This window comes from Petaurus breviceps, unplaced genomic scaffold (genome assembly GCF_028583685.1).
Source record: "Petaurus breviceps papuanus isolate PSGF00001 unplaced genomic scaffold, PetGlider_PUasm1.0 90919, whole genome shotgun sequence".
Taxonomy (NCBI): Eukaryota; Metazoa; Chordata; class Mammalia; order Diprotodontia; family Petauridae; genus Petaurus; species Petaurus breviceps.
The window spans coordinates 37,198,450-37,217,590 of record NW_027187378.1 but is presented as its reverse complement, the minus strand read 5'-3'; the positions used below and the strand labels follow the sequence as shown (position 1 = coordinate 37,217,590).

The 19,141-nt window shown below is 43.2% G+C and overlaps 1 protein-coding gene across 1 annotated transcript in view; it reads right to left on the bottom strand.

The window, feature by feature from the left end:
- The window catches only part of ANK1 (ankyrin 1), a 203,070-nt gene that overhangs the window by 26,752 nt on the left and 157,177 nt on the right, over nt 1-19,141 (bottom strand). Inside the window, exons 36-38 of the mRNA XM_069075835.1 lie at nt 17,237-17,368; nt 15,638-15,784; nt 2,819-3,377 (exon numbers count right to left, since the gene is read on the bottom strand). Coding sequence (XP_068931936.1) covers nt 2,819-3,377; nt 15,638-15,784; nt 17,237-17,368 — 838 coding nt within the window. The remainder of the gene's footprint in view (nt 1-2,818; nt 3,378-15,637; nt 15,785-17,236; nt 17,369-19,141) is intronic.

The window sequence follows — 19,141 nt, the reverse complement described above, 5'->3', positions numbered from 1 at the left end:
TCTGACTCCGGGCCCAGCACGCTACCCACCGCACCACCCAGCCGCCCTGAAATAATAATAATAATAACTAGCACTGGTATAGTGCTTCTGACTCCGGGCCCAGCACGCTACCCACTGCACCACCCAGCCGCCCTGAAATAATAATAATGATAACTAGCACTGGTGTAGTGCTTCTGACTCCGGGCCCAGCACGCTACCCACCGCACCACCCAGCCGCCCTGAAATAATAATAATAATAACTAGCACTGGTATAGTGCTTCTGACTCCGGGCCCAGCACACTACCCACTGCACCACCCAGCCACCCTGAAATAATAATAATGATAACTGGCACTGGTGTAGTGCTTCTGACTCCGGGCCCAGAACGCTACCCACCGCACCACCCAGCCGCCCTGAAATAATAATAATAATAACTAGCACTGGTATAGTGCTTCTGACTCCGGGCCCGGCACACTACCCACCGCACCACCCAGCCGCCCTGAAATAATAATAATGATAACTAGCACTGGTATAGTGCTTCTGACTCCGGGCCCAGCACTCTACCCACTGCACCACCCAGCCGCCCTGAAATAATAATAATAATAATAACTAGCACTGGTGTTGTGCTTCTGACTCCAGGCCCAGCATTCTACCCACCGCACCACCCAGCCGCCCTGAAGCTACACATTCTAGGAGGCAGAGGCGAGGAGGGAGTGCATTCCAGGAATGGTGATGGTGTAGTTTTAGGACTATCAGTTGGACAGCTGGGTGAAGAATGAAATAAGAAGGCAGAGGCAGGAATCTAAATAAGAAGCTCTGACCAGGCCAGAGGTCCTGAGGTCCTGAAATAGGGCGGTAGCCATGAGAGAGGGCTGATAAGGGGACAGACAGAGAAGAACTACCAAGACTTAGCAACTGATTGGATATTGGGAGGGGGCAAGGGGAGAGGGAAAGGTAGAGAATGACTTTGAGCCTGGAATTGGAGGTGACTGGTGGTGCCCTTGACGGAAGCAGGGATGTTGGGAATAGGACCTATGGGGAATGTTGACTTTGAGATGCCTGTTGTAGTAGGAAACCATCAGAGTGACAGGGCTGGAAAGGACCTCAGAGGTCATCTCGTCCAACTCTCTGGTCTTGTGATGCTAATGATAGCACCTGCCTCCTAGTGAGGGTCAAACAAGATAATAATTGTAAAGAGCTTAGCGTAGTGCCTGCACACAGCAAATGCTATATAAATGTTAATTATTATTATTATCATTATTTTACATCTGTGGAAACTGAGGCCCAAAGAAGCTAAGACTTGCCCAAGGCTACACAGGTGGAAAGTGCCAGAGCTGGGATTATACAAAGGTTCTCTGACTCTGGATCCAGCACTCTTTCTACCATACTATGAGGAAGGAAAGAAAGAAGCATAGATTAAAAGGTCTTATTATTAAAATTTCCTCATCTATAAAATGAGCTGGAGAAGGAAATGACAAACCACTCTAGTATCTTTGCCAAAAAAATCCCCAAATGGGGTCAGAAAGAGTAGGACCTGATTGAACAGCATAAAGTGCCTACGGTCCAGGCATTGTGTTAAGCACTTTACAGATCTCTCATTTTATCCTCACAACAACCCTGGGAAGTGGGTACTAATTATCCTAATTTATAGATGAGGAAACAGAGGCAAGTAGAAGCTAGGTGGCTTGCCCAAGACCATAGAGCTAGGAAGTGTCTGAAGCTGATTGGAACTCAGATCTTCCTGATTCCAGGCCCAGAGTTCTATCCACCAGGCCTGCCAGGTACCTAGCTGCCTCAAGGTTCAGTAGCAGTTGAAGATATGAGATTAGAATTCAGGAGAGAGATACAGACCTGGAAGTCATCTGCATAGAAATGAATATAAATTCCCCAATGCACTTTTTTTTCCTGCTTGGTTTTCTTCATTCAGCAGTTGTAAGGTACAATTTTATAATCCCTAATGTCTATTAATTCCAGTGGAAATTCAACAGTCATAAAAGCTGCAGATTCAGGGACCAAGGTGACTTAAGGTACGACAGAATTGACAGTTTTCATCATTTCCATAAAAATATCTTGGGGCAGAATCTATTACAACTCATTCTGTTATATCAAGTTGCCAGAAGAATTTTCCATGACTAGAGATTCAGTATCCTCTAGGTTAAATCCTTGTACTGGGCTAAATTAAGACTTTTTAAAAGTTATGTTAACCACAGTTCTCTTATTTTTCATTCCACCCTATGCACTGACCATACTGTAATTACAGTAATAGACATCTATTCATATACATACATATCTATATATGTAATATACAGCTCCCTGAATCCCTCGATTATAAGCTCCTTGAGGGCAGAGACACCTTGCTTATGTGTACCTCTCATAGAAACTAGAACATGGCATTCTGCACATAGTGGTGACCTGAAAGTGTCTACCAAACTGAGTGGATTTGATACAATAAATCAGGGGAAGAGCTGGTTAGTAATAATAGCTAATGTTTATATAGCACCTACTATGTGTGGGTCCTGAGTTAAGTACTTTACAATTATTATCTCATTTGATCCTCACAACTATTCTGGGAGGTAGGTGCTATTATTATTTTCATTTTACAGATAGGGAAACTGAGGCAACAGGGTTAAGTGATTTGCCTAGGGTCACACAGCTAGTAAGTGTCTGAAGCTGGATTTGAACTTCCTAACTCCAGGTCCAGCTCTCTATCCACTGGTGTTCCTAGTAGATAATAGGACCCAAGATCTTTGATTCCTCGTCTGGTCTTCGTTACTCCATGGTGTCCCTCACCAGGGCCAGTTGTCTCGGGACAGGAACTGAAGTGGCAGAAATACCACTTACCTGTCTTGGCTCTTCTCCATGACTCGACTCACAGTGGGAGATTCTGTTATTCGGGCTTGTACTCTCTGCTGGCCTGAAAGAAGAGACACTTCATGCTCTGAATCCCGTCCCTTGCCGGCTGACTCATCCTGTCTCTCACCACCTGGCAGCTTCTCTTCTGACCTCTGACCTTCCTCCTGGTCAAGCAAATCGATAAGGCCATTTGTGGCGTCTGAATCCACTGTGTCGTCCTCCACGAGCTCCAGAGAGCCCAGCTGGTCAGGGCCCTGGGGGTCTTCCAGGAGCGGCCCCGGCAGCCTCCAGTCTCCTGTGGCATCAGAGTCCTCTGCCTTGCTACACTCCAGAGAGGAGTCTTCAGCGGTGACCAGGGAAGGGGTGAGGCCCGAGGACCACACCTGCATGTCCGACATTTCCATCAGGGAATCGTGCTCCGTGGGGGCCATGGGGATGGCGTCAATGATGGCCACCTCGTTCCAATATTGATCTACACGCAAGGGAGAGGGCAGCGTGTAGTGCAGGGAGGCCGGGGAGAGCAGCTCATCCTGCAGCGAGGTGTAACCTAGAAGGGCAGACAGAGGGGGACAGGCTCCAGAAGCGATTTTTTTTCACATTCACACTTACTCAGGCACACATCTGTACATCTACAGACACACACAGAGACACACAGACACAGACACAGACAGACAGACACAGACACACACACACACACCTGGGATAAGGGAGAAACCTCTCTGAGAAGAAATCCTCTGTCTCTCTCCCTCTGTCTCTCTGTCTCCCTCTCCAGATCAAGCCAGATCGACAAAAAGCAGATATTATTCACAGCTGTTTCCATTTTTCACAAAGATACCAGACTAATTTTCCTTGTGCACAGAACCCGTATATCAACCCTCTGATAAAAACTCTTCAACAAGTGACTGCCCACTAAATAAAGTCCAAACTCCTTATCCAGGCATTTGAGGTCCTCTGTGATTTGGTGCTGCCTTCACTTTGTAATCTTTTTTCATAATGCTCCCCTCTTCTCAGTTCAAACCGAACCACTTCCAGCACTCCTCAGCACTGTCATATTTCTGTCTTTGCTTGTGATATTTTCCCTCTACCTCGGAAGCCCTCCTCTCCATTTTTATCTGTTGAAAACCTATCCATCCTTTCAATCCTAACTCAGATGCCTCCTCTAAGAAGGTTTCCCATATCTCCTCTCATTAATGATCTCTCCTCACCACACACCTCATGCAGCACTCTGCACCTCTCTGATGTAATAATATAATCCTCTCATGGATGTTTTGTTTTATTATTATCATTTGTATATAGGCTATATCCCTCTACCAGATTGTGAGTTCCTTAAGGCAGAGACCATGTTTCATTTAATCTCTGTATCTTCCCTACCACCTAGGGGAAGGGAAGAAGTATTTCTACAGTGCCTACTATGTCCCAAGTCCTATGTTAAATGCTTTACAATTATTATTTCATTTGATCCTCCCAACAAATATTTTTATATTATCTTTTATAAATATTATATCATAATGATAATAATAATAAAATAGCTAACATCTATATACACTTACTATGTGTCAGACACTGTGCTAAGTAAGCTCTTTACAAAGAGCTCATTTGATTCTCACAATGCTGGGGGGTAGGGGCTATTATCTCCCATTCTACAGTTGAGAAAACTAAGGCAAACAGAGATTAAATAACTTGCCCAGGGTCACACAGCTAGTAAGTGTTTGAGGTCAAATTTGAACTCAGGTCTTCCTGACTCCAGGTCTAGCACCATCTAGTCGTCTTTAGGTGCTGCACACACAAGAGGTACTAAAAAGGTCATAATATTTAGGACTTGAAGGGACACTGGAGCTCTTTTAGCCCAAATAGACATTTTGTAGAAGAGTATGCCAAAAAGCTCACAAAGTGATGTCATTTGCCTAAGGTTATATGGATAAGTAGCCAAGGGGCCTCAGAGGTCCTTTCACCTTTTAAATAAATGTTTATTGAATAGAATAGAGTGAAATCTTCTGTTATTGAGTCCTGAAAACCAGATGGGGAAATATTGTTCCCAAGGGAAGGTGCAACAGTAATTCAGGCATCTCTGAGCTGTGCTTTCTAGTCAGTTATAAGCCTTGGTTCTTAGGGACAGGGCAAAATCGATTTATTTATTCAACAAATATTTACTACAATTCTACAATGTACTATGTCCTGAAAAGATACAGATTAACCACAGAGAGATACAGAGTAGCTAATATAGAGTTCCTGCCTTCAAGGAGTTCATATTCTAGGAGATAAAACTATATACATACTGTGTTTCCCCGATAATAAGACACTGTCTTATTAATTTTTTGGACAGAAAAACACCAGAGGGCTTATTTTCAGGGGAGGGCTTATTTTAATGAACATTGACAGCAATTTTAATAAACAGGTAAATGTGAACAAAAAAATGTACCTTTATTCAATAAGCAAATCACTGGGGAAGAACAGGATGATGCGCTCACTGTTGCAGCTCTGATTGAATGCAGCTCGGAGCGCGGTGTGCATTTCACCCGGGGGGGGCAGCGCATACAGAGGGTACCGTAATGTAGTGTGTAGCGCAGGGGATCACCTTCACTACAGTAGCAATCTCGATAGGGCTTATTTTCGGGGGAGGGCTTATTTTAGAGGAATCTTACACAGTAAGGGGAGGGCTTATTTTCGGGATAGGTCTTATTATTGGGGAAACACGGTATATATCACATAGATACCCAATATTACATGTCAAGAACATTAGAGAATTGCTGAAATGCTATATGTGGGCTAAAGGAGAAAGTCATGTTGGGGAAATTTTACTCTGTCCTTAACTGGGAGCTTTGGGCACTTCTTTAAAGGCAAGATCAACCTTCAAGGAGGTTACTTCGGAAATTCTGTAATCAAACCCCCTTAGATGTGGTCCAAGAGGGACATGTATCTTTATCTACAAAGCTGCTCTAGTGAACAGTGTTATGTCAAAGGATAATGGTTTTAATTCTGGAGGGAACTTGGAGTTCATCTAGACCTGCCCCTTTATTTTACAGATGAGGAAACTAAGGTTCTGATAGTTGTCTTGCCTATGGTTATACAAGTAGGAAGTAGTAGAGTAAGGATTCAAACCCAGGTCCAGGTCATTTTACCTACTCCAGTTGTACAGTTCTTTTTTATTCCCCACAAACTTTCAAAAATCACTTTCAGGCACTCAGTAATCAGAACCAACTGTTCTTTTGCAAGATACTGACTTTATTTTACTGACTTCCCTCCTAGTACTAAGTCAGTCAGTCCAGGATTGTTGTGATAAGAACTTTGGAGTTTTGTGATGTATATTTGGCTCTCAATTTGTGTTGGGATCACCTATAGCCCTAGTAGGGTAAGGCTCAAGGGGAAGCTTTTCATTTGGGTGAAGAGACATTGTTATAGTGGATGGGGGTGAATCTTCTAAGCTCGGCTCTCCAAAGAGACTCATTGCTCCAAAACCTCGGGGCCAAGTAAGGGTCATTTCTTAAAGAAAAATAAGATAGGGGCGGCCAGGTGGCTCAGCGAGTAAGAGCACCGGCTCCAGTGTTGAGAAGACCTGGAGATCGAATCCCAGGCTCAGACACTTAGCACCCACCCAGAAACACCTGGCCGTGTAACCTTGAGCAAGTTACTTAACCCCAATTGCTTAGGGGCGGCCAGGTGGCTCAGCGAGTAGGAGCACCGGCTCCAGTGTCAGGATGACCTGGATCAGGTCCGGGCTCAGACACTCAGCACCACACCAGAAATAACTGGCCGTGTAACCTTGAGCAAGTTGCTTAACCCCGATTGCTTAAAAAAAAAAAAAGAAGAAGAAGAAGATAGCTGGGCTCCCAAGCACTGCTACACTCCCACCCCAGCGTGGTTCTGCCAGTGCTGCCTTTGCCTGTTAGAATGGAAACTCCTTGAGGGGAGGGACTGATTCGCTTCTTTTTGTATCCCTAGTACCCAGCACGGTGCCTAACACATGGTACATTCTTATGCCCTCTCTGTTATCTTTCACTCCCTCTCTCTTTTAATCTATAGAAACCTATCTAGTCTCTATCTATGTCTATCTGTTTTCAACCTGTGGACATCTTTTTTAGAACTAAGGATATCCTTTATCTATCTTTTTTACCTATGGATATCTATTCTCCATCTTTTTACGTATGGATACTTATCTATTCTCTATGTCAATCTGCTTTTAACTGTGGATATCTTTTTTTTTAAACTATGGATATCTATCCTTTATCTATTTTTTTACATATAGATATCTATCTATTCTTGATAGATTAATGAAGAATAGATAGGTATTTTAACCTGTGGATATCTTCTTTTTAAACTATGCATATCTATCTACCATTTATCTAGTCATCTGTGTATCCATCTTTTTTTTTTTTTTGGAGGGGGAAAGGCAAGGCAATTGGGATTAACTGACTTGCCCAAGGTCACACAGCTAGTAAGTATCCAGTGTCTGAGGTCAGATTTGAACTCAGGTCCTCCTGACTCCAGGGCCCATGCTCTGTTCACTGCGCCACCTAGCTGCCCTGTATCTATCTTTTTTTTTAATATCTATTCTCTCTCTCTCTTTTTTAATGTATGGATACCTATTCTTTATCTCTCTCTCTCTCTCTCTCTCTCTCTCTCTCTCTCTCTCTCTCTCTCTCTCTCTCTCTCTCTCTCTCATTCACTCATCCACTCATCCAGGGCAATGTCTTTCCATTCCACCCGCAGGGTCCCTCCTTCCCTCTCTCCCTCCTGAAAGGCCTTAAACCATTTAATCTAGTTCCAAACTCCCAAAGAGAAGACTAGATTAGTACTAGCTAATTCTGGCAGCCCCTAAATCTAAGGGGCTATAGGGACCATCCCATTGTTTTTGTTTTTGTATCTCTAAATGTGACTGTCATTTTATTTGTATACCCCTCTATGAATGGCTAAAACAAGAGCCTTTTCCAGGTCATTGGTTGCCTGTTGGTGACCCCCTGGATTTCAACAATGACAATAAAACCCAAATAAATGGATGCCAAGTGTAAAAATATGTGTACCTTTGTATTGTATGCAAGTGTCATATTTGAATTTAATATGCAATTACAATTGATTGCTCAGTAGATATATTGAACACATAAATGCAAATGTGAGTATGGGGTGTAAAAGTATGTTGCATAATATACATTTGCAGTATGTGTATCATGTGCATACACAAAAAAGTGTATGTACATATAAGCACAACGTAGAAATGTATGTGTGGAATGTATGGTGTGTATTTGTATATGTCTGCATGTGTGGTTTTATATGTGTGTGTGTGTGTGTGTGTGTATGGTGCTTATTTGGGCATATACATATGTACTGTGCATTTATATAATGGAGGAGTGGGGAATCTGGGAGTAAACATCCCTCCTTATGTCATCACCCCTGAACAATCATGCTCCTTCCCACTTCCAGATTTTTTATGCAATCCCCCTTTGGCTAGGAATGTCCTTTCCCCTCCTCACTTATCTAAATCTCATTCATCCTGCAAGGCTTGATTGAGATGCCTCTTCCAGGAAGCCTCATAGGATTTAGAGTGAGAAAGAACCTTAGAAACCAGCTAGTTAAAAGCTGTCATTTAGAGACCAGGAAACTGAGGACCAGACAAGTCAAGACTTGCTCAAGGTCACCCCTGGAATGTAACAGAACTGGCATTAAAACCCATGTATTCTGATCTCAGATTCTACGCTCTGTCCCTGAAGATTTCTTTTCCCATCTCTTGATTTTTACAACACTTGTCTGAATCACAGAATTTGGAGTTATATCTTAGACTACATTATATATTATAACTGATTAGCTGATATTATATACTATATTCACAAGTTAGCAATTTTGTGCATGTGGGTCTTATCTCCTTGATAGGACTTTGAGCTCTTTGAGGACAGGGGTCATGTTTTATCTATATCTCCCACAGTGTAGACATATAGTGCTGGCCATATAAGGATTCCTCAGAAAGTAGATTCGAAGCCGGAAGTAGGAGCAACGAGTAAGAGTTTCAGATTATGGGGTGAGTCCTCAGTTAAGGGTAGTCTTCTAGAAGAGGCTGGATAACTCTATAAGGGATCATAGAGATCTGGAAAGGACCTTAGAAACCATTGAGACTAACTCCCTCATATTTTACAGATGAGGGAACTAAGGGATAGAGCAATGAAATGACTTGCCCAGGGTCACATAGCTAGTAAGTATGTGAGGCAGGATTTGAAAATCTAGATCATCCTGACTTGAAATTCAATGCTTTATCTACTTGCCATGTTGCTTCTCTACTAAATCATACAGGAAATTCCTGATTGGGTCTGCGTTGAACTAGATAATTATTGAGGACCCATCCTACTCTGAGACTATGCTTCTATGACTCGATATTTGGTCAGAGTGATTGGCAGGCCAGGGAGTTCAGAGTGGGAACATCTTTTTGGCTTGGGAACAGCTAGGAGGGCGGAAACATGGAGAAATGTGTAAAAATGGTTATTTGACAAAGGTCTTCTGTGGCTTTTGGCCCAAGTCGCATACATGGTTAAAATCTGCTGAAGGCTTGGGGATCCAAGACACATGGTTCCTGCCCCACTTCTCAGAAGAGAGAGCCAGCCCTGTTTGCCTTACAATCTGCGTGAGCCAAGGAAGGTGGAAATTTCTACAAGAACCCACTTCTTGATCAATCCTGAAAGAAACAGGCTCCGAGAAATCCTAGGAAGCCTTCTGAAAGATCTATAGAAGCAAAAAAAAAAAAAACAACAAAGGTGTTTTGCAACATTAGGGAGGGTCTGAGGGCTAAAAAATTACCCTAGGGTTGGTTGGCAAATGTTCCCCATCCTTAGGGAGGGAGCTGATAGGAATTCCCACTTGAGAATCTTGTTTGAAACCTTCACTGAAAAAATAAGAGACCATTCTCTAAGAGTTCCCTCTTGTTCTCTCCTCCTTATCTTGCACATCTCAGATGCCTTTTCTCATTATTTCCCTCTTACCCTTACCTAGATGAAGAGGTATCCCTATTCCTTGCTAAGGCCAACCCCTCTACATGAACTTGATCCTATACTTTCCCATCTTCTCCAACAGATCCCCTTCATCACCCTCACTTTCTCTAATTTTCAGTCTTTTTCTATCTACTGGTTCCTTCCTCCCTCCCTCCCTCCCTCCCTCCCTCCCTTCCTCCCTTCCTTCCTTCCTTCCTCCCTTCCTTCCTTCCTTCCTTCCTTCCTTCCTTCCTTCCTTCCTTCCTTCCCTATTCCTGATGGATCAGTCCACCCTGCTAGTCATCAGCCAATATCTCTCCTCCCCTTCTCAGCTAATTGCTGTTGATTCATCTCAGTTGTGTCCAACTCTTCATGACCCCATTGGGTTTTCTTGGCAAAGATACTAGAGTGCTTTGCCGTTTCCTTCTCCACTTCATCTGTACGAGGAACTGAGGCAAACAGGGTGAAAGTGATTTGCCCAGGGTCACACAGGTAGTAAGTGTCTGAGACTGGATTTGAACTCATGAAGATGCATCTTCCTGATTCCAAGCCCAGTTCTCTATCCATCGTACCACCTAGCTGCCTCTCTTCTCGGCAACACTCCTTTGTAAAACTATCATACAAGGTGCCTCTATTTCTCCTCCTCTGACTCTCTTCCAAACCCTATGCAATCTGGCTTCTGAACTCATCATTCACCTGAAATTCCTCTCTCCAAAGTTACCATTGATCTCAATTGCCAGAGCTAATTACCTTTTCTCAGTCCTCATCCTTCTGGATCTTTCTGCAGCCTCTGAGATGTCAATCACCTTCCCTTGGATACATCTCTAGGGTTTTGTGACAGTCTTCTCTCCTTATTCTGTCTGACAATTCTTCAGCATCCTTTGTTCTATATCTTCACTGGGATCATGCCCACTAACAGTGTGTGTCCCCCAATGCTCTGTCCCAGGTCCTTTTCTCTTCTCCCTCTACATAATCTCATTTAATCACCTCATAAGCAACCATGGGTTCAACTGTCATCTCTATACATATGATTGACATATATTGAACCCTAACTTTTCATCATGATCTATCTTTTGGATATCTTAAGTTGGGTGTCCCATAGGCATCTCAAACTTGACATGTTTAAAATAGAACTCATCTTTCTCTTCCCATCAAATTGGTCCCCTCTTTCCAATTTTCCTATTATTAAAGTTAATACCACTCTGCCAGTCATCCAGGCATGTAAACTTGGTGTCAACCTCAACTCCTCACTTGAATTCACCTCACATTTCTACTCTGTGGTCAAGTCTTGTTGTTTCTACCTTTATGACATATCTTATTTACATTCTCCATCCACCCAGCTGCCCTGCCTGGTGCAGGCCCTCATCATATCCCACCTGGATTACTGTCATAGTCTTCTGCCTGGTCTCCCTGCCTGGAGTTTCTCTCCTCTCTAATCCACTTTCTACTCAGTTGCCAAAGTGATTTTCCCAACATGGCATGGCCGACTATTGCCATGCCCCTACTTAATAAATTATAGTGGACGCCCATTACCTTCAGGATCAAATATAAAATGCTCTTGCATTTAAAGACCTTACAAACTGGTACCTTCCTACCTTCCCAATCTCCTTATCTGTCATTCCACGCACTCTATCAGCCAGCGCTACTGATCTCCTGGCTGTTCTTCACTCAAGATTCTCCATCTCCCAGTTCTGGGTCTTTCCACTGGATGCCCCCCATGCCTGGAATGCTTTCCCTCCTCATCTCCTGGCTCCCTAGCTCCTCAAGACTCAGCTGAAGTCCTTCTTTAGGCAGGACGTCTTTCCCAGCACCCACTTCCGTGCCATTGTGTTCTGTTTACACTGTGTGACATCGTGTGTGCACATGAGCATCCGCGCATCGTCTCCCTCGCCAGCTTGTGGGCTCTGGGAGGGGAGGGACCTCGCTTTTGACTTTCTTTGTATCCCTAGCACTTGGCATAGCACCTGTACACAGTAGGCACTTAATACATGCTTGTTAGGCTGAATGATACGTAAACAATCTGTCCTGAAAGCCCTCCACTATCATCAAAGCAAAGGAATGAATCTACCAAAGTAGCAGATGTTTATATTATTTATTCCCTTGTACATCTGTGGTTGTGAAGTCAATTTTGTTTTTATTTGGCAGGGTGGGATGGTAGAGAAAGGGCTAAATCTTTGGAATTATTGGCAATTTTTTCTTCACTTTCTTTGAAAGATTACACCTGAAACCCTCAATATCTAGAGATGGTCCCAAGGCTGCTGGTTAAATTGTGCCATTTGTATTTTTTCTTTTGTTATTTAAAAAAAATATGTGCATTTGGAAGGGAAGCAAACTATCTTTTTCCTTAATGTCCCTTTTTCTCCCTCACATCCTTTTGTGCATGGCAAGCAGAGTCTGTGTGGGAAGGAAGGCTGAGCAACCCTTCTTAGCTAGCTAGGGTCTTCTAAGATTCTCTTAGACTCCCAAAGGCAGACAGGACTGACTCGCCATTGTCATTCAGCATCACTCACTCCCCAGTCCAAATTCATGTTCAAGGCTTAGACACAGATGAGAGAGGCAGCCTGGCAAAGGCACAGAGGGAACAGATGCAAAGATTGCAGTTATCAATTAAAGAGGGCAGGCCTGGCACCAACACAAATAACCACATGGTGATTCTCATGTGGTTCCAAGGGCAAGCTTCCCTTTGGAAACTACCAAGGCCTAGAGATGAAGAGGCTGGTGGAGACTGCTCATTTCCAGTCCTCTTTCTCCTCCTCCCCCACTCCCAATCAGGCTTGGGATCCTTCCCCTTAACTGGGAGGAGACCCAGATATGGAGGATGCCTGCCTGAAGAGAAAAAAAAGGCAGGGAAAACACATAGGTTATTGGTGGTGGTTGCTTTTTAATCTGGTTCTGATAGGGCAGTAAGGTTAAGGTCTCAGAACAAAATGGTTAGCTAGGGAGGGGAGAGAGCAGCTGGGTATTCATGTGGGAGCCTGTAGAGAGGTGAGTCTGACTTTGGAGGGAGACTTTGGTGAGGGACTGCTCTGGGCTAAGTTCCCATGTGGTTGGTGTCCAGTGTTGATAGGTTACCAATGACTTTGGGGGGTCCCATGCTTGTATCTCTTAGAAACTGTGGGGACCAAAGATGAGGTCAGTCAACTGTTTGTTTTTTCCTATTCTAGCTTAAAAAGGGACAGCAACACCGAGGTGGGGAGATGGATGGTATGAGCTGTTCTTTGTTGAATAACAGGGCTGGGCCCCCCAGGCACCTTCCTGCTTCCTAGATCATTCCTCAACCCAAGGAGAGCATGAAAGACCCTCTGCTTCATCAGCCCCTCTCTGTTGGTCGCTAGTACAGAGTTCAAAGTTAGATTCTATACTATCTTATATGCTTCTTTAATTGGGTTTTGTGTGTATGTGTACATGTGTGTATGCATCTGTATGTGTGTGTAAACCTTATTTCCCCAACCTTATTGTGAGATTCCCCAGTGAACATGACCTGCCTTATATTTCTTCTGTATTGCTATAGTACAAAGACCAATCCTGGATACATAGCAGGGACCCAGTAAATCTTTGGTCAACTTGAAGCAGTTGGAAAGTTTCAATGCAGTAGGAACATTTTAAAAGTCAGCATGAGTGCTAGGTCAGGTGGTAGGAAGGTAGAGGTGTTTGCCAACAGGATTAATGTGGATTTTCCAAAATTTCCAGGACTCATTTCTGAACTTCTGCCTCAAGTCACAATTTTCTCATTGCAAGTGAATGGGTCTGCATCACAGTGAAGGGTTGGGTAGATATAAATACCTCCTAACATCCTAGGGATCTTTGCAGTGTTTAAGACAGATTTTCCATGGAAAGGGACTTGTAGTTCCATTGAAACTTAGCCTCTTTAAGAGTTCAAGCCATAGGACACCTATACGTACACATACACACACACACATGCATACACACATACACACTGCCAGGCACTCAACCATGAGACAAGGCGTTGGGAGGAGGGGAGAGGATTAGGAGGTCTTCATGACATGCATCTGTTGGAGGCTGGTGGTGGTTCTGGTACACTTGGCTGAGGTGGAGACAGTGGAGACAGGCAGTGCAAAAGGATGAATAAACTAGAGGTCAAGATGAGGTCAGAGGCAGAAGAGAAAGGTGACAGGAAGTGATCGACATAGGATGTGGCCTGTATCTGGCGGCACTACATGGCATGTTTCAGGATACACAGAACACAGAAGAGAGAAGAGTGTGAGGGGCTCGGCATGCAGAGACTCCAGCTGGCTTGGGGCCAGGCAGGCCTCCCTGGTGGTGGGCGGCCACGGCTGTTCCAACAGCATCCCCTTCTTTGGGGGTGCCCAGTTCCCAATCCCTGCTCCCCAGGGACTCCATCCCCACTGACTGAAGGCATGGTGTAGATGCATACCTCATGCCTCCATGTACCATTTACACATCTTCAGCCCCTGGAAGAATGTTATAATCAGGAATTTGGGGAAATAAATGTCAAGTTAGGCTTTCCAGGGTAGGATCTTGGATCACAGATTTAGACTTGGAAGAGACCTTTAAAAACTAGATAGTCTAACCTTCTCATTTTACAGTTGAGGGAAACTGAGGCCTGGTGATCTGCTCAAGGTCAGGTTGTTTAAGTGTTGGCACTGGAATTTGTCCTTTAGTATTCTACTGCACCAGGATATTCCATTAAAAAAATAATTAGAAGACAGGGATGTCTATCTAGAGGCTGTGACATTGTGTAAGATCCAGAATTAGTTAATTATAGAATAACAGATTTAGAGCTGGAAGGACCGTAGAGGTCATCTAATCCAACCCTCTTATTTTTCAGATGAGGAAACTAAGGCCCAGTGAAGTTACACAAACTTGTCCAGGTCATATAGATTATAAGTAGTGGAGCCAGGATTTGAACCCAGGTTTTCTGACTCCAAAACCAGTATTCTTTCCACTCTACCATGTACTGGCTGAAGAGGGAATAGAATCAACTATATCAAGATGGAGTTGGGATTGATGTCCTTCCTCAATTCCCCTTAGTGAAGGGATAAGGACAAGGGTTGAGTCCAAGTCCAATGGATGCCCCTCCCAATCTCTTTCTTTCTATTGGCTCCTACTTTTTTAAGGACAAGGTTTCAGCTGCCTGGAAAAATCCCTTATGTCCTCCATCAACAGGAGGAGCAATCAGGAGACAGAGGTCAGTGTCTTCCTCTGGCTCCCTTTCCTTAGGCCAGATGATTGGAGGGTCCATGGCATGCGGAACCACATTAGAATGAGAGGAGGTGAGAGAAATGGGGGTTAGAAAAAGGAGGGAGGAAGAGCTAAGAGAGAGAGAGAGAGAAAGAGAGAGATTTGACTTTGGAAAAATAAGTGAAGGTCTTGATCTCACAGAGGCAGTCACAAAAGAAAGGGATTAAATTTGGCATCCACAACCAGCCAGGCACCCTTTGCTAAAGAGACAATGCTCCAAAACCTTCCCTAGGGAGAATTTAAAATTATTCAATGTTAGGGCTGGAAGGACCTTGAAAAATCATCTAATCCAAAGCCCTGGTTTTATAAAGAGGTCAATTGAGACCTAGAGAACTGAATAGCCCCATGGTCGTGTGTACCCCTCATAATGGCAGAACCAGGACCAGAAGCCAGGTCCAGTACAAAGTGCTCTGTTTGGGGGCACTGGCTTTCATAGAAAGGACTTAAAGCCTCCAGTTGGACTCTCTCTCCTTCAGCCCTGCTCTCGTCTCGCCCAGGCCTCCCCCTACATGAGGTTTCATACTAGAGGAGCTAACTCACCCTCCCTCTTGGAACACAGCAGGTTTCCAAGGAATTTGGACTTCCTACAGTAGACCCTTATGAGCAGGGCCCAGGTTTGGTGGCCAGCAGAACTCACCATTCATCTGGGACGGAGATAAAGAGTAATCCCTGTCTGGATACCGCCTGTCTGGTTTCAGGCTTCGACTTTGCCGACCGGAACCTTCTAGCATGTTCACAATCTCACTCCGGTCAATGTTCCTCAGAGCCGTGTAAAGATTTTCCACTGTCAGAGGAGAAGAAAAGAATCAGCCTTATGGGAAAGAATGCTCGTTGGGAAACATGCCTATATTTGGGCTAGCAAGGGAGACTACTGGAGGTTTGACAATCATTTTGGGGGTGTTTGTATAGGGCGTGGGGAGACATGGAAAAAGAAGAGATAGCTTATTTTCTCAGAAGGTAGAAACACCCCCTGTCAGAATCTGGAACAACTCTCTCTCCCCAGAGAGTAGCTTTTCACACTTTGGCAGATTACAACCCGTCCCACCCCCCCAACAACTGCTGCATAGCAGTCCCTGGAAGAAGTGGGTAGATTTCATAGAACAGCTTCTCAGTGACTAATAGGCAAACTCCAAAAAAAGTGAGAAGATTTCTTTGAAATTCCCTTCCCCAGGAAGCTGAGTGGAGATGGTAAGCATGAATGACCACATGTTCCATCCTGGGCTTTTAAGGATGAATGTGTGGAGTTGGCTAAGGGCAAAGAGATCTCTCAATGAATTAGAACATGTGAGCACAGGCTCCTCTCTCTCTGTGATTAAGGAGGGGAGCCCATCCTATCTTTGGCTGTTCTTGCAAGAGTGAGCTCCAACTGGTTCTGAAGCTAAATTTCAAACTCCAGGCATTTCTGAGACATGCACTCACTAAATATTTTGGTTCATTTTAAATTTTACTAAGAAGGAGAGATACTGGGACCAAGATTCTCCAATCCCTCAGCAGGATATCCTTGCAACCTGATACAAATTATGTTGTCCTTATTGCTGGGCAAAAGATCCTGATAACACTCTACTTTCCTTCCTTACCCACAAATCTAGTGACATCACACCCTTAATCAAAACTTCTCAGTGGTTTCCTTTTGTCCACCAAGTAAAGTTATCTCAGCATTCAAGGCCACCCAATCTCTGGGAATCCTTATATCACGATTATCTTTCCTTCTTCGTACGCCAATATATACTTTACAATTCCTTCCTTTTGTGCTTTTGCCTATGACATTCCTTCTGCTAAGAATACCCTCCTTTCCCTTCCAGGTCCATTAAATTCCTACCCCTCCTTTAAATCTCATTGCCTATGACAGCTCCTTCATGTTCATCTTTTCTGATCTCCCTGGTTGGTATTGACAGCATTTTTTGCCTATTTCTCATGCACTTATCATGCATTATTTTGTATTCTAGTTATTTGAGTGTCATATCCCCTTGCTAGAGTGGATGTTCCATGAGGGAAGGCATCATGTTTTCTCTAAACTTAGTATCTAACACAGAGTCACTTAAAATAATGTTTGCTAAATCTCAATGCAATTAAGATGTATGTATGTGCGTGTGCATTTAAATTTCCTGAAAGACTTAACATCACAGATAGAGCTTGTGGCAAGAACAACCCAAATACAGGATAAGGATAATTTCTGCTTCCAAAACCTGGGGTAACCTTTGGAAAAAGAAGGCTTCCTTAGCCTGGGGATACTGACTCTTGGCATTTTTGCCTTCACGGATGACCCAGAGGTTCAACAAGGCTGAGCTCTGCTCCAACAAGGAGTTGGGGTTCTCCACACGTATTCTGTTGATGTCCTCCACGCCAAACTGCAACTCACGAGCCAGTTCTGCAAAAGAAGTCCCCGAATCACATGAACAGAGCAAGAGGCTCCCACCACTCAAGGGGTGCCCTGCCATTGCCAGGAAGCCAAAGAAGAGGTCTCTCTTTGGATCACATGATCTGAGAGCTAGACCTCAAAGTGACCTTGGAGATCATCTAGTCCAACCCTTTCCTCTGGCAGATGGGGAAACCGAGTGAGGTTAAGTGACAGGTCCAGTTACAGGAGGGAGTAAGTGATGGAGCCAGGATCCCAACCCCATGGCCTCTGATGACAAATCCAGCACTCTGCCTCCCACCATCACACTGCATCATGTCGGCTTTGCAATTCTTTATCGAAAGGCAGCTGCTGAGGTGGGGATTTACAATGTCTGCATCTCCCTCTCTCCTTAATCACATGGTATGTTAGAGATGGAAAGATACCTTAGAGATCATCTGGTCTAATGCCCTCATTCTATGGGAAATGAAACTAGGGCACAAAGAGAAGAGTGACTTTGAGAGGAGCGAGTGCTAGGGCAAGTAGAGGAAGCTCTGGGTGAGATGAGAGGGTCTGAAGACCTGAATTTGATGATTAGCTGTGTGACCTGGCAAAGAACTCCAGTTCTCTGAAATATGTCTTCACTTGTGAAATGGGCAGAATAATCATTGGACTACCAACTTCACTGAGTTCTTCTGATGAACAAGTGGAATAATGAACATGATATATGTAAATATATATATATATTCAATATATAGATGCATGTATAAATAAAATATAAGAATATAATATGTAATAGAATGCATGGGTATAATATAGTATAATATAGCATATGTGATATATGCAATGTATAATATACTCTATACCATATGTATATATAACATATGTACATGTGCATGTGATAAGCATATATGTATATAATATACAATATAGGATATTATAATATGTAATATATGTGTATGCATATATTATAGGCTATTCATAATATATGCAAATAGGATATGCTGTATATGTATATGTGTAGCATATTACATATGAGATATGTACTATATATTATATGTATAATAAACTATGTATATATAATATTCTATATGTGATATGTATAATGAACTCTATAATATACGTATATAATATACTATATATATGCATGTAATATATAGAATATTGGTATATATTTGTGTAATGTACTATATATAATATATGTGTGTAATATATTATCAATCTATAGGTTTAGATCTGTGATTTCATTGGTGTAGAGAACTCCCAGAGAGGAAAATCCCTTTACCAATGCCAAACAATGCCTACCCTGCAACTGAGAGAGTCTTAAAGAGCTGTCTGTGGCATTGAGAGATTAGGTGACTTGCCCAGGGTTACACAGTCACAGAGATAGGACTTGAACAAAAGCCTTCCCAAATCTGAGACAATCTCTCTTCCACTTTACCATTCTGCCTCTCTCTAAAAAAAATGTGCACATGTAATATATACTTTATACACATGTATTATACAACACACATATAATACAATGTAGCATATATAACACATGTGTACCATACAACATGCACCACAAATATCTCATACAATATAATATACATATAACATATATCACGAATATATGTATTACATTACTATGTATTCTTTTTACCTAAGATCACATAGACAGTAGCAGAGCTAGACTAGAACCTGGCTCCCCTAACTCTCAGATCAGTGACCTTTCCACCATACTGCTTCTCACTTATCTTACTACATAGAATCTATTTTCACACACACACACACACACACACACACACACACACACACACACACACA